The following is a 19168-nucleotide window of genomic DNA, read 5'->3' as shown; positions in this document are numbered from 1 at the left end:
AGTTAAATTCCACATCACCTACCGCCCACAGTCATCCGGACAGGTGGAGCGAATGAACTGCACCGTGGTCAGCATGTCAAAGGAACATGCCAGCAGCCATGACAGGGACCGGGATACAAAGCTTCCCCTGGTCCTAATGCTAGTCCGCTCTACCTCACCATGCTCCACAGGGGTGACACTTTTCCAGATGATGACAGGAAGACAAAGGACACTTCCCCTGAATCTCATCTACCAACCCGAAGACGTCAGTGTGACAACCGTCTACACTGCACACCAGTGCGTCACTGACTTAAAAGACCGTCTCCGAACGACTTTCGCGTGGCCTCGAAAGAACCTAGAAGCCAGCGTGCAAAGTCCAGAGTACACATGGGTTCAAGCGAACCAAACTAAACCGTCCTCTAAACTCTCCTCACAGGGAACGGAGCCTAACTCCGCCCCCGCCGAAGAGAACAATGCACAGCATTAAATAGGACAAGTGCATGTTCAATTAGGACATTTTAAACATGCACTAACAAAGCAAATGTCCATACATAACTTCACGTCTATAATTTCACACTCAGCCATAACACCGTGCATTGCTTTGGAAACGCTCACAGAAGTGGTAAAGAATGACATGATGTATACTCAGGTTGTTAGAGATTTAATGCAGGACCTCACTCGAGAGGTTAGCTCATCCATAAATAGCCTTGCTGAAGGACGGATTCCTCCGTACCTGGTACCAGTAGATTTGGTTGAAAAGGTTCTCAAATCTGCCTCTAGTGAAACACTGCAACCACCACAAATACACCTGGCGTACAGCCTAGGTAGTGCAATTCCAATATTTGTAAATCCTGACAACTTGGAGATAGGATTTATGCTAAACCCTCCCATCATTGAAAGAGCTAATGTGTATAGGCTTAAATCAGTATTGAATGTCGGTTTTTGGCAAGGTGAGACCCACGTACACCTACAAACTCCCTCAATATTGGCCTATCATGATGCTGACCCCAAACTTTATTTAGTCCCTAATTTGGATTTGTGTACCAAAACCAAAGACATCCACTGGGTATGCCCAAGCAACCCATTTATCAGAGACGTTACCAATTACCTGTGTGGTCTAAGGAATGAATCCCCTGAACAGAACTGTCAGGCTAGAATGACCCTTAAAGATGCAGGTGTGGAAACCAAAATTGAGCGGGCAGGTAACCGCTGGCTCGTTAGCACCCCAGAGGCAGAAGCCCTGTTATCCTACGAGCAGCATGACACAGTTACTAGACTAAAACTGCCCAACCAAACCATTTTCTGTTCCCCACCTCAAGGTGCTGCAGTCCACATTGGAAACATGGTTCTGCATCACCTTGACGTTGACAAATATGACTCAGAGATTGAAATAATAGATGTCTTTAAGGGATACAATTTCAGCATTGATGTCGGCATTGAAAGACAGCTTTTACTTGCAGGCACCCAGCTGATTAAATTCAGTCTCACTCCATCAGAGTTGAGCTCGGTCCCTCTGTTTCGCTTCCCCAGAGCTACAGAGTCGACCGACACTCACATTATGACCATTATTGTGGTTCTCCTTGTATTTGGATGGGCCATCACTACCGCGATGGCGTATGCAGCATACAAGCAGATCAAACAGTTGCAAACCAGGATTGACGCCCTCACCTTTGTCGCTCCCAGGTTCGTAGCACCAGCTCCTTGAAGGCCATAAGCTGATTAGACTACGAACCGCTGTCTCTTTCCTTTCCCTTTTTCCCTCTCTCCTTTCTTTGGTTCAAAGTTCAAACCTGATGACCAATGAATGTATTGACAATGGTGATTGTGAAGTTTGCATTTCTTTTTTTTTAATTACTTTATTGTTGCCTTATTAGCCAATAGAAATGACTAGCTATAGCTTAGTCCTGCCCAGGCTAGGTCACTGACCCAGGCACAATGAATGCTTTGTTTTCCTCCTCTTGGATGATGAACTGAACTGCATGAATCCCAATGGACTACTAGAAAGACTATTAGGTTGTTCCACTCATGCACAACGGATTTTCGTCACGCCAGAATGGACTTGGTTGTAGCTTTAAAGACTGTGACCAGCATCCCACTCTTCAAAGCTAAAGGGGGGTATGTTGTGCCAGTTCAGACGTGACAGAAAGCGGGCATCGATTCTGGACGTAACGGACTGCGTTACCCATGATGCAATGTGGTCAAAATGGCCACCAACTCCCATCACGCAACACGGCAAAATGGCCACCGATCAAGATAAGGTTGCTATGGTGATGGCTATAAAAGCCGATCACACATGACGAGCTTCCTTCTTCCCTGGCTTTTAGCCAACCCGAGAAGACACGCACAGCTGATTCCCACGCCACGTGTTCGATTGCTCGCTGGACCGAGATTTTTCGACGCAACGGTTATTCCCTGCTTTATAACAGGAGGTCGACTTAAATAAGTACTTTTAAATTCCCTCTGATCAAAAGACTGAGAGACGCCGCATCTCCCAGTGATCGAAGAGGACCCCGCTTTGTCTGGCCAACAAAGCGACTGACTGTGAACCCGGAGGAAGAAACGAAGGAGCTTTTCCCCCGTGCCGCAGCAGCCTGTGGACAACTGCGCTCGTCAAGGCGCGTCCAGAAAGCCACACTCGGAGCGCTCCAAATCCAGCCCCGAGGCAACTCAAAGTAACGGGTTTTCCCCTTTTATTTCTGTTTCACCAACAGGGTGTTTAGAAGTGCCTGGGCAGGCGTTAGAACTTTGTAGGTGTTGGTTGATGCTTTTATTCCACGACGAAGTTGGAATTATTTTGCTGAACATTTTCTTTGTATGTGCATGCATTTTACAATTGATTTGCTGTGTTGATTTGTGATCCATTAAGAACCCCGCCGTGGGTTACCGCTTTATTCCTTTCTATCTTCTTCCCTGCTTCCCCCCCTCTCTCTCTTTCTTTCGCTTCTTATCAGTTTAATTTCTTTGTCCGAGCTCAAGTCGCGGGCTTTGCTTTAAACTCCCAGTTAGCTGCCCCCCCTCTCGAAGCGAGGCATTATCCTATCAGCGTAAGCGTGGTTACGTCATTAGGACCTCCCCTCATACGTCATCGTAGCAGCCATCTTGGGAGGGTGACGTATATCTGAACTGTAGGTAGCTTAGCTGAACTAGCTTTGTGTAAGACATCAAAGCGTCCAGTGAGATTCCCGAAGCTGTTCTGTCTATCAATGCGGATACGTGAAATGCCGGTGTTTCGAGGGCGGTGTTAAACAACTTTGAGTTAAGTTAAGATCTGCTAACCGCTCATTTTAATCCATTGTTTATTTTTGTTTGTTCTTTATTTCTACATATATATATTTTGCATGTTTTAGTTTAGTAATGAGTAAGAATTCCAAAGTTATTTGAATCAGAGAATTACTGTAACAGGGAATTGCTTTTGGTTCAATAAAACCAACCACTGCGGAATAGACATTGTTTTGTGTTCAGTCCAATTCACAGTTACATGGTTATTCAGAAATCAGAGCTAACCTCCTTTGGAGTTAACATCTGATATTAATACAGAGACAATATCATTGGATGGTGATAAGGAATAAGGATTTAAACTCTAATTGCAGTTACATTGGGGTTCTCACAGCCTGCTGGATAAACCTGGTCGGTTAACAGTCCGACCTGATCATTTATTCCAGCATAAATGAGTTCATAACAGCAAATTAACTAATGCATTAGTGGTATCAATACTTATAAGCTTATAGCTAACATCACCACCATTTGAACTATATTTGTTATAGCAAAATTTTGAGTTGAATGATTTATTATTTAAATTATAATACCAAATTATAATTAATAATAATAATAAGCATATTCAACCAGCTTATGGCATAACACATTAATAATGTAACAAAACGGTTTTACACCTATGTCCACAACAGAGTCCAGTGTATTCGACAATCCTCCAGACCAGAACAATGGCATTATGTACGCACAGAAGAAAACCCTGCAGATCACGCATCCAGATCTCTACCTGTATCCCATCTTGCACAGAGTTCCTGGTTCACCAGACCTGCATTCCTGCATCAATCATGTGTGGAAACAACACAAGCAAGTGAGACGTTTGAGCTCATCGAACCAGAAAATGACTCAGAGATACGGCCACAGGTGCGCACCAACACTACTTACCTGAAGGACTCTGGACTTAACCCTGACCGGTTTCAGCACTTCTCCAACTGCGCCTCTTTGCTGCGAGCAGTGGTGTTCCTTATTCATATGGCAAGATCCTACAAACATTCCAACCAAAACAGCAGGTGCTCAGGATGGCACATATGTTACCTACCTCGTACAGTGGACGAAATAGCTCAAGTGAAAGACGTCATTCTGAAAGCAGCACAAAGACCAGCCTTTGCAAAAGAACTGTCGGCCCTCCAAGCAAACAAAGTGGTGCCCACAAACAGCCCCTTGCATAAACTGAGTCCAACCTTAGAGGATAATCTCATCTGTGTTGGAGGCAGACTGAAACATTCTCAGCTCACATGTCAAGAAAATAACCCAGTAATCCTAGCCAAAGACAGTCACATTTCCCTACTGCTCGTACGACATCACCATGAGAAGGTTAGACATCAGGGCCGAAATCTCACAAAAGGTGCAGTAAGGGCAGCTGAACTGTGGATTTTGGGTGGTAAGCGACTGATCAATTCTGTGCTCCACAAATGCATTATCTGCCGGAAGCTGCGCAGGAGACTGGGAGAATAACGTATGGCTGACCTACCACCAGAACGTCTCACGGTCTGCCCTCATTTCACGTATGTTGGACTTGACATCTTCGGGCCTTGGTCCATTGTAACCAGACGCACCAAAGGAGGACAGGCAGACAGCAAACGGTGGGCCATCATTTTTAGTTGTTTGAGTTCAAGGGCTGTCCACATTGAACTGATAGAATCTATGGACACATCCAGCTGCATAAACGCTCTCAGGCGTTTTTTCGCACTCAGAGGCCCTGTGAAACAACTCCATTCTGATTGTGGGACTAACTTCATTGGAGCTAGCAAGGAGCTGGAGATGGACAGTACTGTGCAGATGTATCTCAGTGAACAAGGATGTAGCTGGAACTTCAGACCTCCACATGCTTCTCACATGGGGGGTGCATGGGAATGGGTAATTGGTGTTGCTAGGAGAATCCTTGATTCAATGCTCTTGCTGCAAAAAAGTCGTTTAACTCACGAGGTGCTGTCAACATTGATGGCAGAAATCACAGCTATCATCAATGCACGTCCTCTCCTACCTGTGTCTACAGACCCACAACAACCTTTCATTCTTTCACCAGCCATGCTCCTCACACAGAATTCTGGAGTACCACCTCCTCCTGGAGATTTCACAGAAAAGGACCTTTACACAAAACAATGGAGACAAGTTCAAGCTCTCGCAAACCAGTTTTGGAACCGCTGGAGCCAAGAATACTTACCATACCTTCAACAAAGACAAAAATGGATGGTAACATGCAGAGACCTTCAAGTGGGGGATCTAGTTCTCCTCAGGGACAAACAGATCCTCCGCAACTGCTGGCCCATGGCCATAGTCAAGGCAATTTTTCCTGGGAAGGATGAACATGCGAGAAAGGTTGAGATAAAAACGGCCAACAAAGGCGATGCAAAAACTTTTCTCAGGCCAGTTACAGAAGTAGTTCTTCTGCCTAAGGACTGATTCAATGACTGTTGTTTTGGACTCCTTCAAGTTTACTGTGGCCTCACATAGGCCAGACGGGGAGTGTGTTGCCTTTAGGGCATTAAGTTTATAGTTTTTACTTAGAATGATTAACATATATATATGTGTTTGGGTCACAACTAGTAGTAAAAAAGAGTGGGGTTATTTGAGAGGATTTGATTTTGAAGGTCATCTTGCTGGTGACGTCACGTCCTACTGCCTCCGTGTTTGGGGGGATTTCCGATTGCTTAGAGGAAAAAACCAACACGCTGTTCATGTTTAAGACTTGTCCACAGCCATTCATGTTCAAACATGTAAAAGTTCATCTCTACCCGGACTCCTGAATTCATTGACTGTGGTTTACCTTGGTGTTTAACTGGAGTTGTTACACTCTATGCCAGAACACTATAGGAGCTGTTGGTAAGGAAGGAGGTAGGAACAGGAGCCTGTATACATCCTTTCGCAGCTAGTTTAGCCAAGGAACCTCGCAGCATCCCTTATCGGTGCAAAGTAGTGTTAAGGAATCCCACAATCCTTTGTGTGACATGACATATAAGCACAGCCCACCTCATGGAAATCAATGAAAATGTCTACAGAGAAGAGATTGTACACTTTGTAATTCATTTTCAGAAGGCTGTATGCCCCGATTTGACTTATATCATCCATGTGTGTTTCCGTCACGTAATGACGTCAAAATTGACGTCGTCTGAAATGACGATTTCACACAGTTAAAGGCTGTCTGACATCGGCACAGCAGTCCAAAGCTCCTTTCCTCCTCACAATAGAGTTCTGCCTGTTGATCCTGTGAAAGGTGTAGGAACAGGAGCTAGGGGCTATAATTAAGTGTATTCCGATGGGACCTACATGTGGTGAAGACGACTTGCATCCGAATGGGGAAGACAGGAGATTTAAAGGTATAGTGAATTATCTTTTGTCGACTTCCGGGTTACAGGGAGGGATCAACTTATCCATTGGTTTTCCCAGATGCCAATCATTGGCACCTAACGCCAGTGTGTGTGCTCGTTCGTTGCTAGTGTGCTCTTTCTGGCTGTGCATGCGCACGTCTAGTGTATTATTTCTCCAGTTAGCTTCGTAGTTAGCCCTTCATTGTAGCTCAGCTGCTCTCAACGTATACTTTAAAAATGGCAGACTGTCGCAAGAAGCAAATTGTCTTAGAACTTATTTAGAAAGAAATAAGACCGGAGGGGATTTGGGAGAGTCTTCCAAGCGACCCCCCTGAGGAGCGGAAGAGCAGGTAAGATGGTCTTGCGCATGCACGGTTATTCAGAAAGTGACTTGAGTGTTTCTTACCTACATTTCCAGTAAGATTGTCCACTATATTTTTAAGTTAATACGAAACGACCATGGTAGTTAATGGCAGATGGGTTGGTCTACTGGGAGTCTAACACACAACCATCTCTCAGGATTAGAATGCTTTAAAAAGGAGAGCCTATCCTGTGAGCAGCCGTTTTTTGGACAAACATGTCCGGTTAAAATCTGATGCTGGGGGGACAATATGGTCAGACTGGTTCAAGATGGTAGAAAAGCCACAGAGCTAATATAAGCGCTCGCAATAGCATATTTATATCCAGATTACCATCTCTGAATGCACAGCACATCAGACCTTGAGGCAGAAGAGCTACAGCAGCAGACGGCCAAAGCAGCTTGGGCATCAGGAGCAAAGGGGCAAGTGCTCCTGCACCTCTAGTGTAGTGTTATAGGAAGTGGCTTTTTAATTAGTTGGGCACTTCCTCTTGGAGAACTTTGATAGGTGTGAATAAACCTTCCTGCGGGTCTGACTGAAATCAGACTTAAGTCACAAATTTAATAAGCTAATTCTTGAGGAAATCTTTAAATACTTGGGATTCAACTTGGACCAACAGAAATCCCTTCTGATATCTTTCAGACTCCAGCTGTCTTACTTAAAAACACTTTATCTTACACCAAACAGAAAGTATGTTAACTTCAACAGGTTGGACTGTTGCACATTTTTAGAGTAAACTAACATTAACCTAGAAAGTGACATTAGAGCCACAAAATGGCTGCCTTCTTTTTCTGTCAAAGGACAGAAAAAGAGGCAGAACTACCCTACTTTAAACTTATAAAGTATAAATGTACAAAGTATGAGTTGCAGCTAATATAGTGACTAATATATCATTGGATGGAGACAGGAAAGTTATTTTATTCAAGTGACAAATTGGACAAAGCTAGGATTGCAGTCTGCTAACTCTGCAGCAGTGAAGTCACAATAACATAACCTTTCTGTCTTCATCAGAGCAGCTACAGTCACTTTAAACCTGTTATGGTACCTTCAGTATTATTTACAGGCTTTTTTTTTAAATTCAGTTCATCCTGCTGGTCGTTGTGGCAAATTAAACCACCTTTTAAAAAGCATTTATACATTTCGGCCATGTTTAATTAAATAGTTGTTTTAGACTTGAAAGTCAAAGACTTGGAGCCTGCATGTTTTAAGTTGGGACACGCTGTTGGGACACTGATGGAAGCATTGGCCAGAACCAGAGTAGAAATTAAAACTACCTGGAAGCAGCCAGAATTTTTAAATGGTAGAATTCAAATTTTTATCTGAAATGTTCCTTCCTCACTGTGACGACTTGCATGCAGAAAGAGCTCTCCACCAAACAATTAAATCCCTGTAACATTAAGGAATATAAAGGAAGCTTTCCATAGATGTTCATGCTTTTGTTTCACCTGCACACTTGCAGATAAGTTACATGCACCACAGACTTTGCAGAGATAATTCATGGTTACATTTGTGCACAATCCGTGCAGCAGTTAAAAACACATCATAGATGCCTGCTTAAACCATCAAAAAGTCCTTGTTTTTATTTAGTTATACATTTTCAATATCTGCCAGGATCTGTTTGCCATTTGTCCATGGGTAAAAAGGACAGCTCACTGTCATCACAGGGCCAAAATAATTAATTTTTTTGGAGGGGGGTGGGGCGAGTTACAGAGAAACAGGATGAATGGGGCCTTTCATAGAAAGCTCAGATTACAAGAAACCCAGATCATATTTGAATGACTGGGAACATTCACACAAAAAGCAAAGAAACTAGAACTAGTTTAATTAAAGTATTACACTGATGTGTAAACAAACTGCTTACTGTCTACCGCTGGATTTACGCAGATATAATGCAAATGCTATAAGCTGGAACCATGAGCAAATCAACACAAACGTGAACCTGTGATTGTTACAGTAGGTTGCTTCCTTACAAGAAGCCGAAGGCAAAAAAGTAAATATACCCTGATCTGACAGATAATTATCTTTCCTTTCTCTTTCTTTTACAGATAAGGAAAACTCTGGGCAAAGATACAGTCCGAATTTTATTTTTGAAAAGCAAAATTATTTTTGTTATTCCTTAAATATGCTGCGGTGTCTGATGCTCGCCTGTTTGATCGGTAAGTGGCTCGTTTCGATCCTGTGAACATCAATCTTATTTGGCACAAGGGAAACTGAAAACAATGAACATGACTTTTCTTTTATTGTCTTTAATTAGCTTTGGTGTGGATAATAATAGAAAGGGAGGAACAAATGTGTAATTTAGTCTTTATTTTTATTATTATTATAGTTGTTGTTGTTGTTATTCTTATTGTTATTATTAACGCGATATTCTGTCACTTCACAGGGAGGGTGTGCATGTCCATGGAAGCAGCAGGTTGGACCCAATATAGTTCTCTGCACAAATAATGTTTTCTCATATGCGTCACAACATAGTGAAATATTATTTGTGTGCTAATACTTTAAAGTGTGATAATCAAATGTTTGCTTTTTATCTATAGCTCTTTGCAACACACAAAATGTGGATCTAAGAGACAAAACATGCTCTCAGTCTTCCACCTACTATGATGACGGAACCCGTTACATTCCTGACCGAGCCGTTGATGGAAATTACTCAACATGTTCAAACACTGAAGAATTGCCAAGGTCCTGGTGGAGAATTGATCTGAAGGGTGTTTACAACATTTCCTGCATCTCAATATACAACAAAGCAGGAAGTAGCTCTGGTATAGAGGGGGCTGAGATCTACATTGGGAACTCTCGACACAACAACGGCACCAGCAACAAGCTGTAAGAACACCAAATTGATTTATTTCTTATTTTCAGGCTGTGCCATGATGATTTGTTTAAATGGGCTATAAATAGTGTTATAAAAAAGTGTTGTCTTAACGTTCAGCTCATCTTCTCCAGATGAGTTTAGAGTGAACCTGCTCCCATCTGAGAAAAGAACAGTGCCAGTGCCAAACCTATTAAATCCACTGTTCTCTGGTGTCACTGAACTTTTAAAAAATAATGTCAGAGCCAAAGAGACAATTAATATTCACAACCAGAGTGACTTTCTGCATTTTTAAAAATGGTCACCAAAGTATTGTTTAATTATAATCCTGGCAGTGCTAACACACCAGGCTTTCTGTTTCTGAGCAGCCCGTATGTGTGACACTTCAGTCAACATTACTAACCCAGTGTCTGTTTGAGCTGGGAGGATGTTTCGCTGCAAAAAAATCTATATATGATTACACACAACCAGCAGTTCATAAATAAAGCCAGGATTATTCTATCCTCACCTTTTCGTTTCCAGCTTCCATACCAATATCTCACTCTTCATTTTTTTTATAGGGTTTATAATATATCCAAGGTGGAAAAAGAGAAAAACAATTTCTTCCCATTTGCTTCAGTGCTGGGGCGCTACATCACTGTCATTCTTCCAGCAAGCAAACCTGCGGTTTTATGTGAAGTGAACGTCACAGGCAATGAGATAAGTATGTTTGATGTTCCCTTCATCAATATGGCGCACCACCTGATATCAGGTTGCAGATTATTTTTTTGTTTGCTCTTAAATACTTCAGAGTGTAAACATTAGACATATAAATTAAAGGTGAGTGAGAAAGCCACAGCTACTTGAGAACATTTGAGAACATTTAAATAGAAAAATGAAAACAGCCTCTGTAGTCGGAGATGAATTGATGCGATATACGCTGCTGAAAAAGATTAAAGGACGCCTTTTTAATCAGGGTACAATGTCAAGTCGAGTAAACTTGTGGAATATTGATCTGGTCAGGTCAGTGGCAGAGGTGGTTGTTAAGCTGCATTGTCTGTTCTGGGGCCACAACCAGACGACCCCAAACCACAGGAATGCTTCTGCAGGTGGAAGCCACAGACATTTATTTTTACCTCCTATTTTTTTTACTGTTTCTCAGTAGTTTTGCAAGAGGAGAGTCACTACTTGTGCCGGACCCTACAGAGGTTGCACAGACACGGACCAGGCTGTCAGAGGTCCTAACCCATCAGCAGGACCAGTATCTGCTCCTTTGTGCAGGAGCACTGCCAGAGCTCCACAAAGTGACCTCCAGGGGGGCCACTAGTGCAGATGTTTGAGGCTTAGAAAAGACTTCATGAGGGTGGTCTGAGGGCCCGATACCATCTAGTAGGCCTTGTGCTCACTGCCTAGCACCATGGAGCTCAACAGGCATTCACCAGAGAACAGTGGATTTAATAGGTTTGGCACTGGTACTGTTCTTTTCTCAGATGGGAGCAGGTTCACTCTGAGCTCATCTGGAGAAGCTGAGGTGAACGTCATGCTTTCTGCAACACTGTTCAGCATGATGGGTTTGGTGGTGTGTCATTGTTGGTCTGGGGAGGCACATCCATGGAGGGACACACAGACCTTAACAGAATAAACAATGGCACCCTGACTGACACCAGGTGTCAGAATGAAATTCTTAGACCCATTAATGGACCTTTTGCTGGTGCAGTAGGTCCTGGCTTCCTGCTGGTGCATGATAATGCTTGGCTCGTGTGTATGCAGGCGGTTCCTGGAGAAGGAATTGATGCCATTGACTGGCTTCATGCTCCCCTGAGCTAAATCCAACAGAACATCTCTGGGACATCATGTTTAGGTCCTTCTCACGCCACAGTATTGCACGTCAGACCAGTGGTGTGCAGTGAGGTTCATGGCTGATACCTCTGGATGTTGTATCTACAAATACATGAACCCAAAATAGAAGCTTAGATTTCAGTTTTGACCTTAACTGAAACATTTTGTTGTTTTAGGAGCTTTTAGTTGTCCTTTAATCAATTCAGTACTGTTCAACTATACGATAGCAAGAAAAACAAAACAATATTTGATCCAAGGTGGCAGTTCATCTTCTAAAAACAGTTTTTTAGGGCCAATCTCTTTTTTCTTTTTTTTTTTTTAAACACTAAAAAATGGTGTGGATCTTACCTTTATTTGTATATGACGTCTATACACCAATATTTCCTGATTACTATCTCCTTTGCTGTTGAAAAATCATCCTTGCCTGCCTTCAGTTTCATAAGTCTGGCTACTTCAGTGGAGACAATCGTCTTAGATTTTGGTCTCATCCCGACAGTCTACTCAATAGAGCATATAAACAAAAATAAAATATGAAAATAAAAGGCATGGAAAGCTGAAAACAGGCGGCGTATTGTCGCCTCAACTGTACCACTCCTGTTTAAAGCAGGTCTTTCAACGCTGGAGTTGGTCGTCCTCTTGCTGATACCGCCACTAGAATATCCAGTTTAAAGAAATCCTATAGTTCTCAGTTTTAATCTTCTATTTTGTCAGAACAAATTTTAATGGGTGTACTGTTAAATTTCTCAGTGCTTTGACGTTTTCAGCAAACACGTTGGGGCCACCCAAATCACTGAGCGCCATTGTGAGTTGCTGTAGCTACATTTCAGCAAACTGGACCATCCTGCTGCAGCAGTTCTTCAGTTTCACTTTCTCTGTAGCTTCAGATTAGAATCTCTATGGATTAATCATTCTCATTTTCATCAAACGACGTGGCATCCTATTGTCCCTAACACATCAGTATGGATATTCAACATTGTTGTTTTTTTCCCTAATTGATAACTGATTTCATCATGTTCCTTTATTGTTTATAAGCAGTGTACATAGGACTGCATGAAGGCTGACTTTAACATGGACACTTTTGAATAGCTAAGGGATTCCAACAGGCAACAACTTCCTGTTTAGAGGAGGAGCTTTGAGTTTACTTTTGAGTTGTTCACTTTCAGAATAAAGTCACCTCTTATGGAAGAACAGTCTATTGTTGTATAACAAGACCCTTCGCAGAGTTAGAGCAGCATATTTTTCATCATTAATTGAGGAGAATAAGAATAATCCTAGATTTCTCTTCAGTACAGTTGCCAAACTTACCCAGAGCCACAGCTCTGTTGGTCCATCCATTCCCTTAGCTCTTAGCAGTAATGATTTTATGGGATTCTTCATAAATAAAATTGATTCCATTAAAAATAAAATAATTGGCATCCTCCCAAACATGATTACCTCATCCTCAGTAAGTGAGGCAGCATTGGAGGAATCCTTAGAACCTGCGCAGTGTCTGAACTGTTTAAAAGCAGTAGAGCTTTCTGAGCTATCTAAAATTTTAGCTTCATCTAAACCTTCTACCTGTATGTTAGACCCAATCCCAACCAAGTTGTTTAAGGAGGTATTCCCTCTGATCAGTGGTCCTATTTTAGACATGATTAATCTATCCTTGGTAAATGGATATGTACCACAGGCTTTTAAAGTAGCTGTTATTAAACCTTTACTTAAGAAACCATCTCTTGATCAAGATGAGTTAGTAAATTACAGACCTATATCTAATCTTCTTTTCTTATCTAAAATTCTTGAGAAAGTAGTTGCTAATCAACTATGTGAACATTTACAAAGTAATGACCTACCTGAGGAGTTTCAGTCAGGCTTCAGAGCTCATCATAGCACTGAAACAGCTCTGGTGAAGGTCACCAATGATATTCTCATGGCCTCAGATAATGGACTTGTGTCTATACTTGTCCTGTTAGATCTCAGTGCTGCATTTGATACAGTTGATCACAATATTCTCCTACAAAGACTTGAGCATACTGTAGGGATTAAGGGAAAAGCATTAGGCTGGTTTAAATCTTATCTGTCGGACAGATTCCAGTTTGTTCATGTTAATAATAAATCTTCCTCAAACTCTAGGGTCACTTGTGGAGTACCACAGGGTTCAGTCCTTGGACCAATTCTATTTACTATATATATGCTTCCGATTGGCAAAATTATCAGACAGCATGGGATTAATTTCCACTGTTATGCTGATGACACTCAGCTATATTTATCCATAAATCCTGATGAATCCAATCAGTTACTTCGACTGCAGTCATGTCTTGATGACATCAAAAGCTGGATGACTTTAAATTTCCTGCATTTAAATTCTGACAAGACAGAAGTTGTAATCTTTGGGCCAGAGTCTTCAAAAAATAAAGTTCTTAATCAATCCCTTAATCTGGATGGCATTAACTTGGCCTCTGGTAATAAAGTTAAAAATCTTGGTGTTGTTTTCGACCAAGACATGTCATTTAAATCCCATATTAAACAGGTGTCCAGAGTTTCCTTTTTTCACCTCCGGAATATCGGCAAAATTAGAAACATTCTGTCCAGGAGTGATGCTGAAAAACTAGTCCATGCATTTGTTACTTCAAGGCTGGACTATTGTAATTCTTTACTATCAGGAAGTCCACAAAATGCAGTTCGAAGTCTTCAGCTGATTCAAAATGCTGCGGCAAGAGGGATCATATGTCTTCAATTTTAGCTTCCCTTCATTGGCTTCCTGTTAAATCAAGAATAGAATTTAAAATTCTCCTTCTAACGTATAAAGCCCTTAATAATCAAGCTCCATCATATATCAGAGCTCTGATTACCCCGTATGTTCCTAACAGAGCACTTCGCTCTCAGACTGCAGGTCTGCTGGTGGTTCCTAGAGTCTCTAAAAGTAGAATGGGAGGCAGATCCTTTAGCTATCAGGCTCCTCTCCTGTGGAACCAACTCCCAGTTTTGGTCCGTGAGGCAGACACCCTATCTATTTTTAAGACTAATGTTAAAACTTTCCTTTTTGACAAAGCTTATAGTTAGAGTGGCTCATACCCTGAGCTATCTCTATAGTTGTGCTGTGATAGGCCTAGGCTGCTGGAGGACATCAGGGTCTAATTTTCTCACTCTACTGATTTCTACTGTTCTTCAGTCTACTGTTCTCCAGTTTTGCATTGTATTACATTGAAATGACGGTCGTCATTTCAGCTTTTAACTTTTGCTCTCTCTCTTTTTCTTCATAGTAGGTACACCTGGTCTGGCGTTCTGTTAGCTGTGACATCATCCAGAGAAGACGGCTCACCCGCTACTTCCATCTAATGTAGAACAGATTACTAGATCAATGTGTGCTTCTGTGCTTTTTTGTTTCTCTTGTTGTGTCTCTGTTCTGTCTTCTGTAACCCCAGTCGGTCGAGGCAGATGACCGTTCATACTGAGCCCGGTTCTGCCGGAGGTTTTTCCTTCCCGTTAATGGGTGGTTTTTCTTCCCACTGTCGCTTCATGCTTGCTCAGTATGAGGGATTGCAGCAAAGCCATGTACAATGCAGACGACTCTCCCTGTGGCTCTACGCTTCCCCAGGAGTGAATGCTGCTTGTCGGGACTTTGATGCAATCAACTGGTTTCCTTATATAGGACATTTTTGACCAATCTGTATAATCTGACCCAATCTGTATAATATGATTGAACTTGACTTTGTAAAGTGCCTTGAGATGACATGTTTCATGATTTGGCGCTATATAAACAAAATTGAATTGAAATTGAATTGAATTATTTTCTAGAACATGGCAGGTAAACACTAAAGTGGATAAGTTGTTAAAGGCTAATAAATGTTCCTCTGGTCAAACTACATATGTGCACCTTTTATCATACATTGTGTGTGTGATTGTATTTTTCTTTATTTTTTTCAAGAATCCCCCTTTGTATTGATCAAAGAGAACAAGACCTGGGAAGAAGCCCTGAACTACTGCAGACGTCACCACAGAGATCTGGCCTCCATCCTGGACCAGGAGACTCAGACCTTTGCTGAGCTGGAGGCTGAGAAGGCCAACAGTCCCTTCGTGTGGCTCGGCCTTCGCTACATCTGCACCCTGCAGGCCTGGTTCTGGGTTGATAACTCTGCAGAGTGTAAACATCGCTATCAGGATGGCCCAGAAGAAAACTGCAAAACAAGTGGAGCCATGAAGACACAGGGAAACCATTCCTGGTTCAACAAGTCTGATTATGAAGAGTTTAATTTCATCTGTTCATTGGAGTAAGATTTCTGACTGCCACATTATTTTAATTTTAGGATTGTTTTATTAGCATCAAGCTTTTTTAAATATAAACCGAGCTTTCTTTGTTTTTAATAATTAGAGCTTTTAGAAGTGTAATATATTAAACTTGCTATTTTGGCTTCCACTTACTGTATGTACATTGCTCAAAAAAGTAAAGGAGCACCTTTTAATAGTATATCAAGTATATCAAGTCGGGTAAAACTCTGGAAAATAGATCTAGTCAGTTCAGTAGAGGGGGTGTTGATCAGTGTCACTGACACCACCAGGCTGCACCTCAGACTATCTTGTAAGGAGTCCTGACGGTGTCAAGCATGCATACAAGAGCATTGGTGCAATAAAAACCTGAGTACCATTTAGAGTTGCTGCAGTGACATTTCAGCTAATTGAACTAATCTGCTGCATCAGTTTTGCAGTTTCACTCTCTCTGTGACTTCAGATTAGCCCCTCAGTGATTTTATAATTTACATTTTTATCAAACTATGTGGCATCCTTTTGTTCGTAACACATTATCAATTCCACGTCAGCACTGATATCTATCATGATATTGTTCCCAATTGACCCTCTGATATGTTTTCAATGTGTTCATTTAATATTTTGACCAGTATGAATGTCCCTATACTACCTGGATTCTGAAATAATGGAAAGGAAAAAAGCTATGTAATCTTTTATTTTGTGTAACATTTCCTTTTTGTCAATAGGGTAGTTCACGTGTGACGTCCCGCGTGACGTCAGCGCTACATCCGGGTCCCGCTGGTAGGCAGAAAACAGTACTGTTCTCGTCTACTACATGACAAAACGGGTGATTTAGAGCGTACTTTTACTTCGTTTATTTATGGAATCTAAGCAATGCCTACGACTTGTTGTGCTCCCGGTTGCACAGAGAGGCATTCCAAATCGTTGGATGTACGTTTCTGTCGTTTTCCAAAGGAGGAAGGACGAAGAAAGAAATGGATATTTTCAATGAAAAGAGCGCAGGCAGACACTCCCAATGGACTGGGGGAGCGATCACACTACGACAGAATTTGCAGTCTACACTTCATCTCCGGTAAATACAACTTAATTCTGCTCTAGTCATTGTTCTACTTAAATAGCGGCGGGGGGTACACAGATCGCTACACGGGCCGGAGAAGCGGTAGCAGCAGCAGCCGTTGTCTGAAGCAGCAGCAGCCGTTGTCTGGAGCATCAACGGCTGCTGCTGCTTCAGACAACGGCTGCTGCGTAAACACTACACGGGCCGGAGAAGCGGTAGCAGCAGCAGCCAAGCAGCAGCGGCGGAGCAGGCAGCGGCTGCTCTGCCAGTTCACGGGCTGCGGCAGCAGCCAACGGCTGCTGCGTAAACACTACACGGGCCGGCGCCGCCGGCTACACGGGCCGGCGCCCCGGCCCGGCTAGCAGCAGCTAGCAGCAGGGGCTACAGCAGCTGCTGCTGCCATTACGCCCCGGTTCACGGGCGCTAGTACTTCTGTGTTTACGCTGCAATGTCGCCGACACCGCCACCCATTTTAACAAGACAAAAACACCTAAATAATCCGTAGTGAAAATTTATTTTTTTTAACCTACCGGGCCTCTGCTGAGACGCGGTCTGTGTCCGACGCCGCTTTGTGCTGTTGCACAAACATGTCTGAACATCCATCCATCCATTTTCTGACCGCTTAATCCCTCATGGCGTCGCGGGCGTTGCTGGAGCCTTTTTCCTGATATAAAATAATTGCAGCCGTCCAGTGGTTTCATGGCTTTCGTGCTCTCTGTCTGTACTGCCCTGCCATGTTTATAAGGCAGCTGGATATGTCATGGTACGGAGCGCTTGGCCAGCATTTCACAGACTCGCTCCGTCCCTTAAGGCTTTTGCTGTGTGGATCTGGCAATCTGATACCATCAACCATCAACTTACTCTTAAAACGATCTTGTAGTACGTTATCTAAAGAAGACAAATACGTGGAGAACTCGTGAGTTTCTCTGTTTGCGTCCGCCATTGTGTTCGCCTTTTGCCTACCAGTCCGGCGCGCATGCGCGAAAAACCCGCCTCAAAACAATAACAATGAACTACCTTATAAGCATCATTTCCTCTGTGCATTGAAAGAAAACAACTCTAAATTGTGCTGTTGGATGGGGTATAGCGGTGGCTTTGTGCATTCCTTAAATGTAAATCTGTGAAGGGACTGTAATGCTCTCATCAAACTCTTGTACCATTATATAATTTTTTTTTAAAAGACACACTGAAAAGGTTAAGGAAAACCAAGAGGGGAGAACCTTTCCTTTTGTATTTCTGTGGTATCTGCATTATTCTTACCAATAAGTGGCCATCAATGCATTTTATTGGTCCTTCATTTTTTCTTTTTTCAGTAGAACCTTTTGTTCCCTGTTTTGCTTTTGTCCACACACTCTCAGGCTCTACTCCAGTGTCATTTTTGCTCGTTCCTTGTGTGTCCACCTCTTGCTATCTTGTAATCAAGCTATGAACACCTATAACACACTTATTAAATGTTTTATCAGACTTATCAATCACAAATAAAACTTCTTTAAAACTAGATGAAAAATGAGAGAACTTATTTTCAAAGTGAATGTGACTTACAACAAGTATTTTAAGAGGTGATTTTTTTTCATGTGTTGTGCTTTTTTCATCATCCAAGCACTGTGTTAGCCGTCACTTTCAACCAGGCTGAACAATTACATCCAGTATAATCATTCTGAATTATCCTTTCTTTTATTATATCTGCACAACTAAAGAATTGGAAGAAATGTGTCTATTTCATCATGACTATGGGAATGATACATAAGTTTGCTAAATTTAATGAAGAAACATGAAAAATGCAAACACATTATGTTTTCAAGAACCTTCACTAATAGGTGCACATTTAGACATGAAGTCAAATGATCTCACTAACAAAGGATAGGCTAACTTACACTCACTGGCTGCTCTATAAGGTACACCTGTTCAATTTGTAGGTGACACAACTAATACACCTCTAGTGTAGTGTTATAGGAAGTGGCTTTTTAATTAGTTGGGCACTTCCTCTTGGAGAACTTTGACAGGTGTGAATAAACCTTCCTGTGGGTCTGACTGGAATCAGACTTAGGTCACAAATTTAATAATCTAATTCTTGAGGAAATCTCTAAATACTTGGGATTCAACTTGGACCAACAGAAACCCCTTCTAATATCTTTCAGACTCCAGCTGTCTTACTTAAAAACACTTTATCTTACACCAAACAGAAAGTATGTTAACTTCAAAAGGTTGACTGTTACACATTTTTTAGAGTAAACTAACATTAACCTAGAAAGTGACATTAGAGCTACAAAATGTTCTCCCTCCTTTCCTGTCAAAGGACAGAAAAAGAGGCACAACTACCCAA

General features: G+C 42.0%; 1 protein-coding gene across 1 annotated transcript; it reads left to right on the top strand.

Moving 5' to 3' along the window:
• The first annotated feature begins 15323 nt into the window (after nt 1-15323).
• On the top strand, nt 15324-15797 carry LOC118558594 (snaclec stejaggregin-B subunit beta-1-like). Its single transcript, XM_036129055.1, has 2 exons — nt 15324-15330; nt 15451-15797. Exons 1-2 carry the CDS (start codon nt 15324-15326, stop codon nt 15795-15797), a joined length of 354 nt encoding a protein of 117 aa, XP_035984948.1.
• The last annotated feature ends 3371 nt before the right edge of the window (nt 15798-19168 follow it).

The sequence above is a fragment of the Fundulus heteroclitus genome, unplaced genomic scaffold, assembly GCF_011125445.2.
Source record: "Fundulus heteroclitus isolate FHET01 unplaced genomic scaffold, MU-UCD_Fhet_4.1 scaffold_132, whole genome shotgun sequence".
NCBI classification, from domain to species: domain Eukaryota; kingdom Metazoa; phylum Chordata; class Actinopteri; order Cyprinodontiformes; family Fundulidae; genus Fundulus; species Fundulus heteroclitus.
The sequence above is the reverse complement of the archived record's forward strand: the minus strand, read 5'-3'. Positions and strand labels throughout refer to the sequence as shown.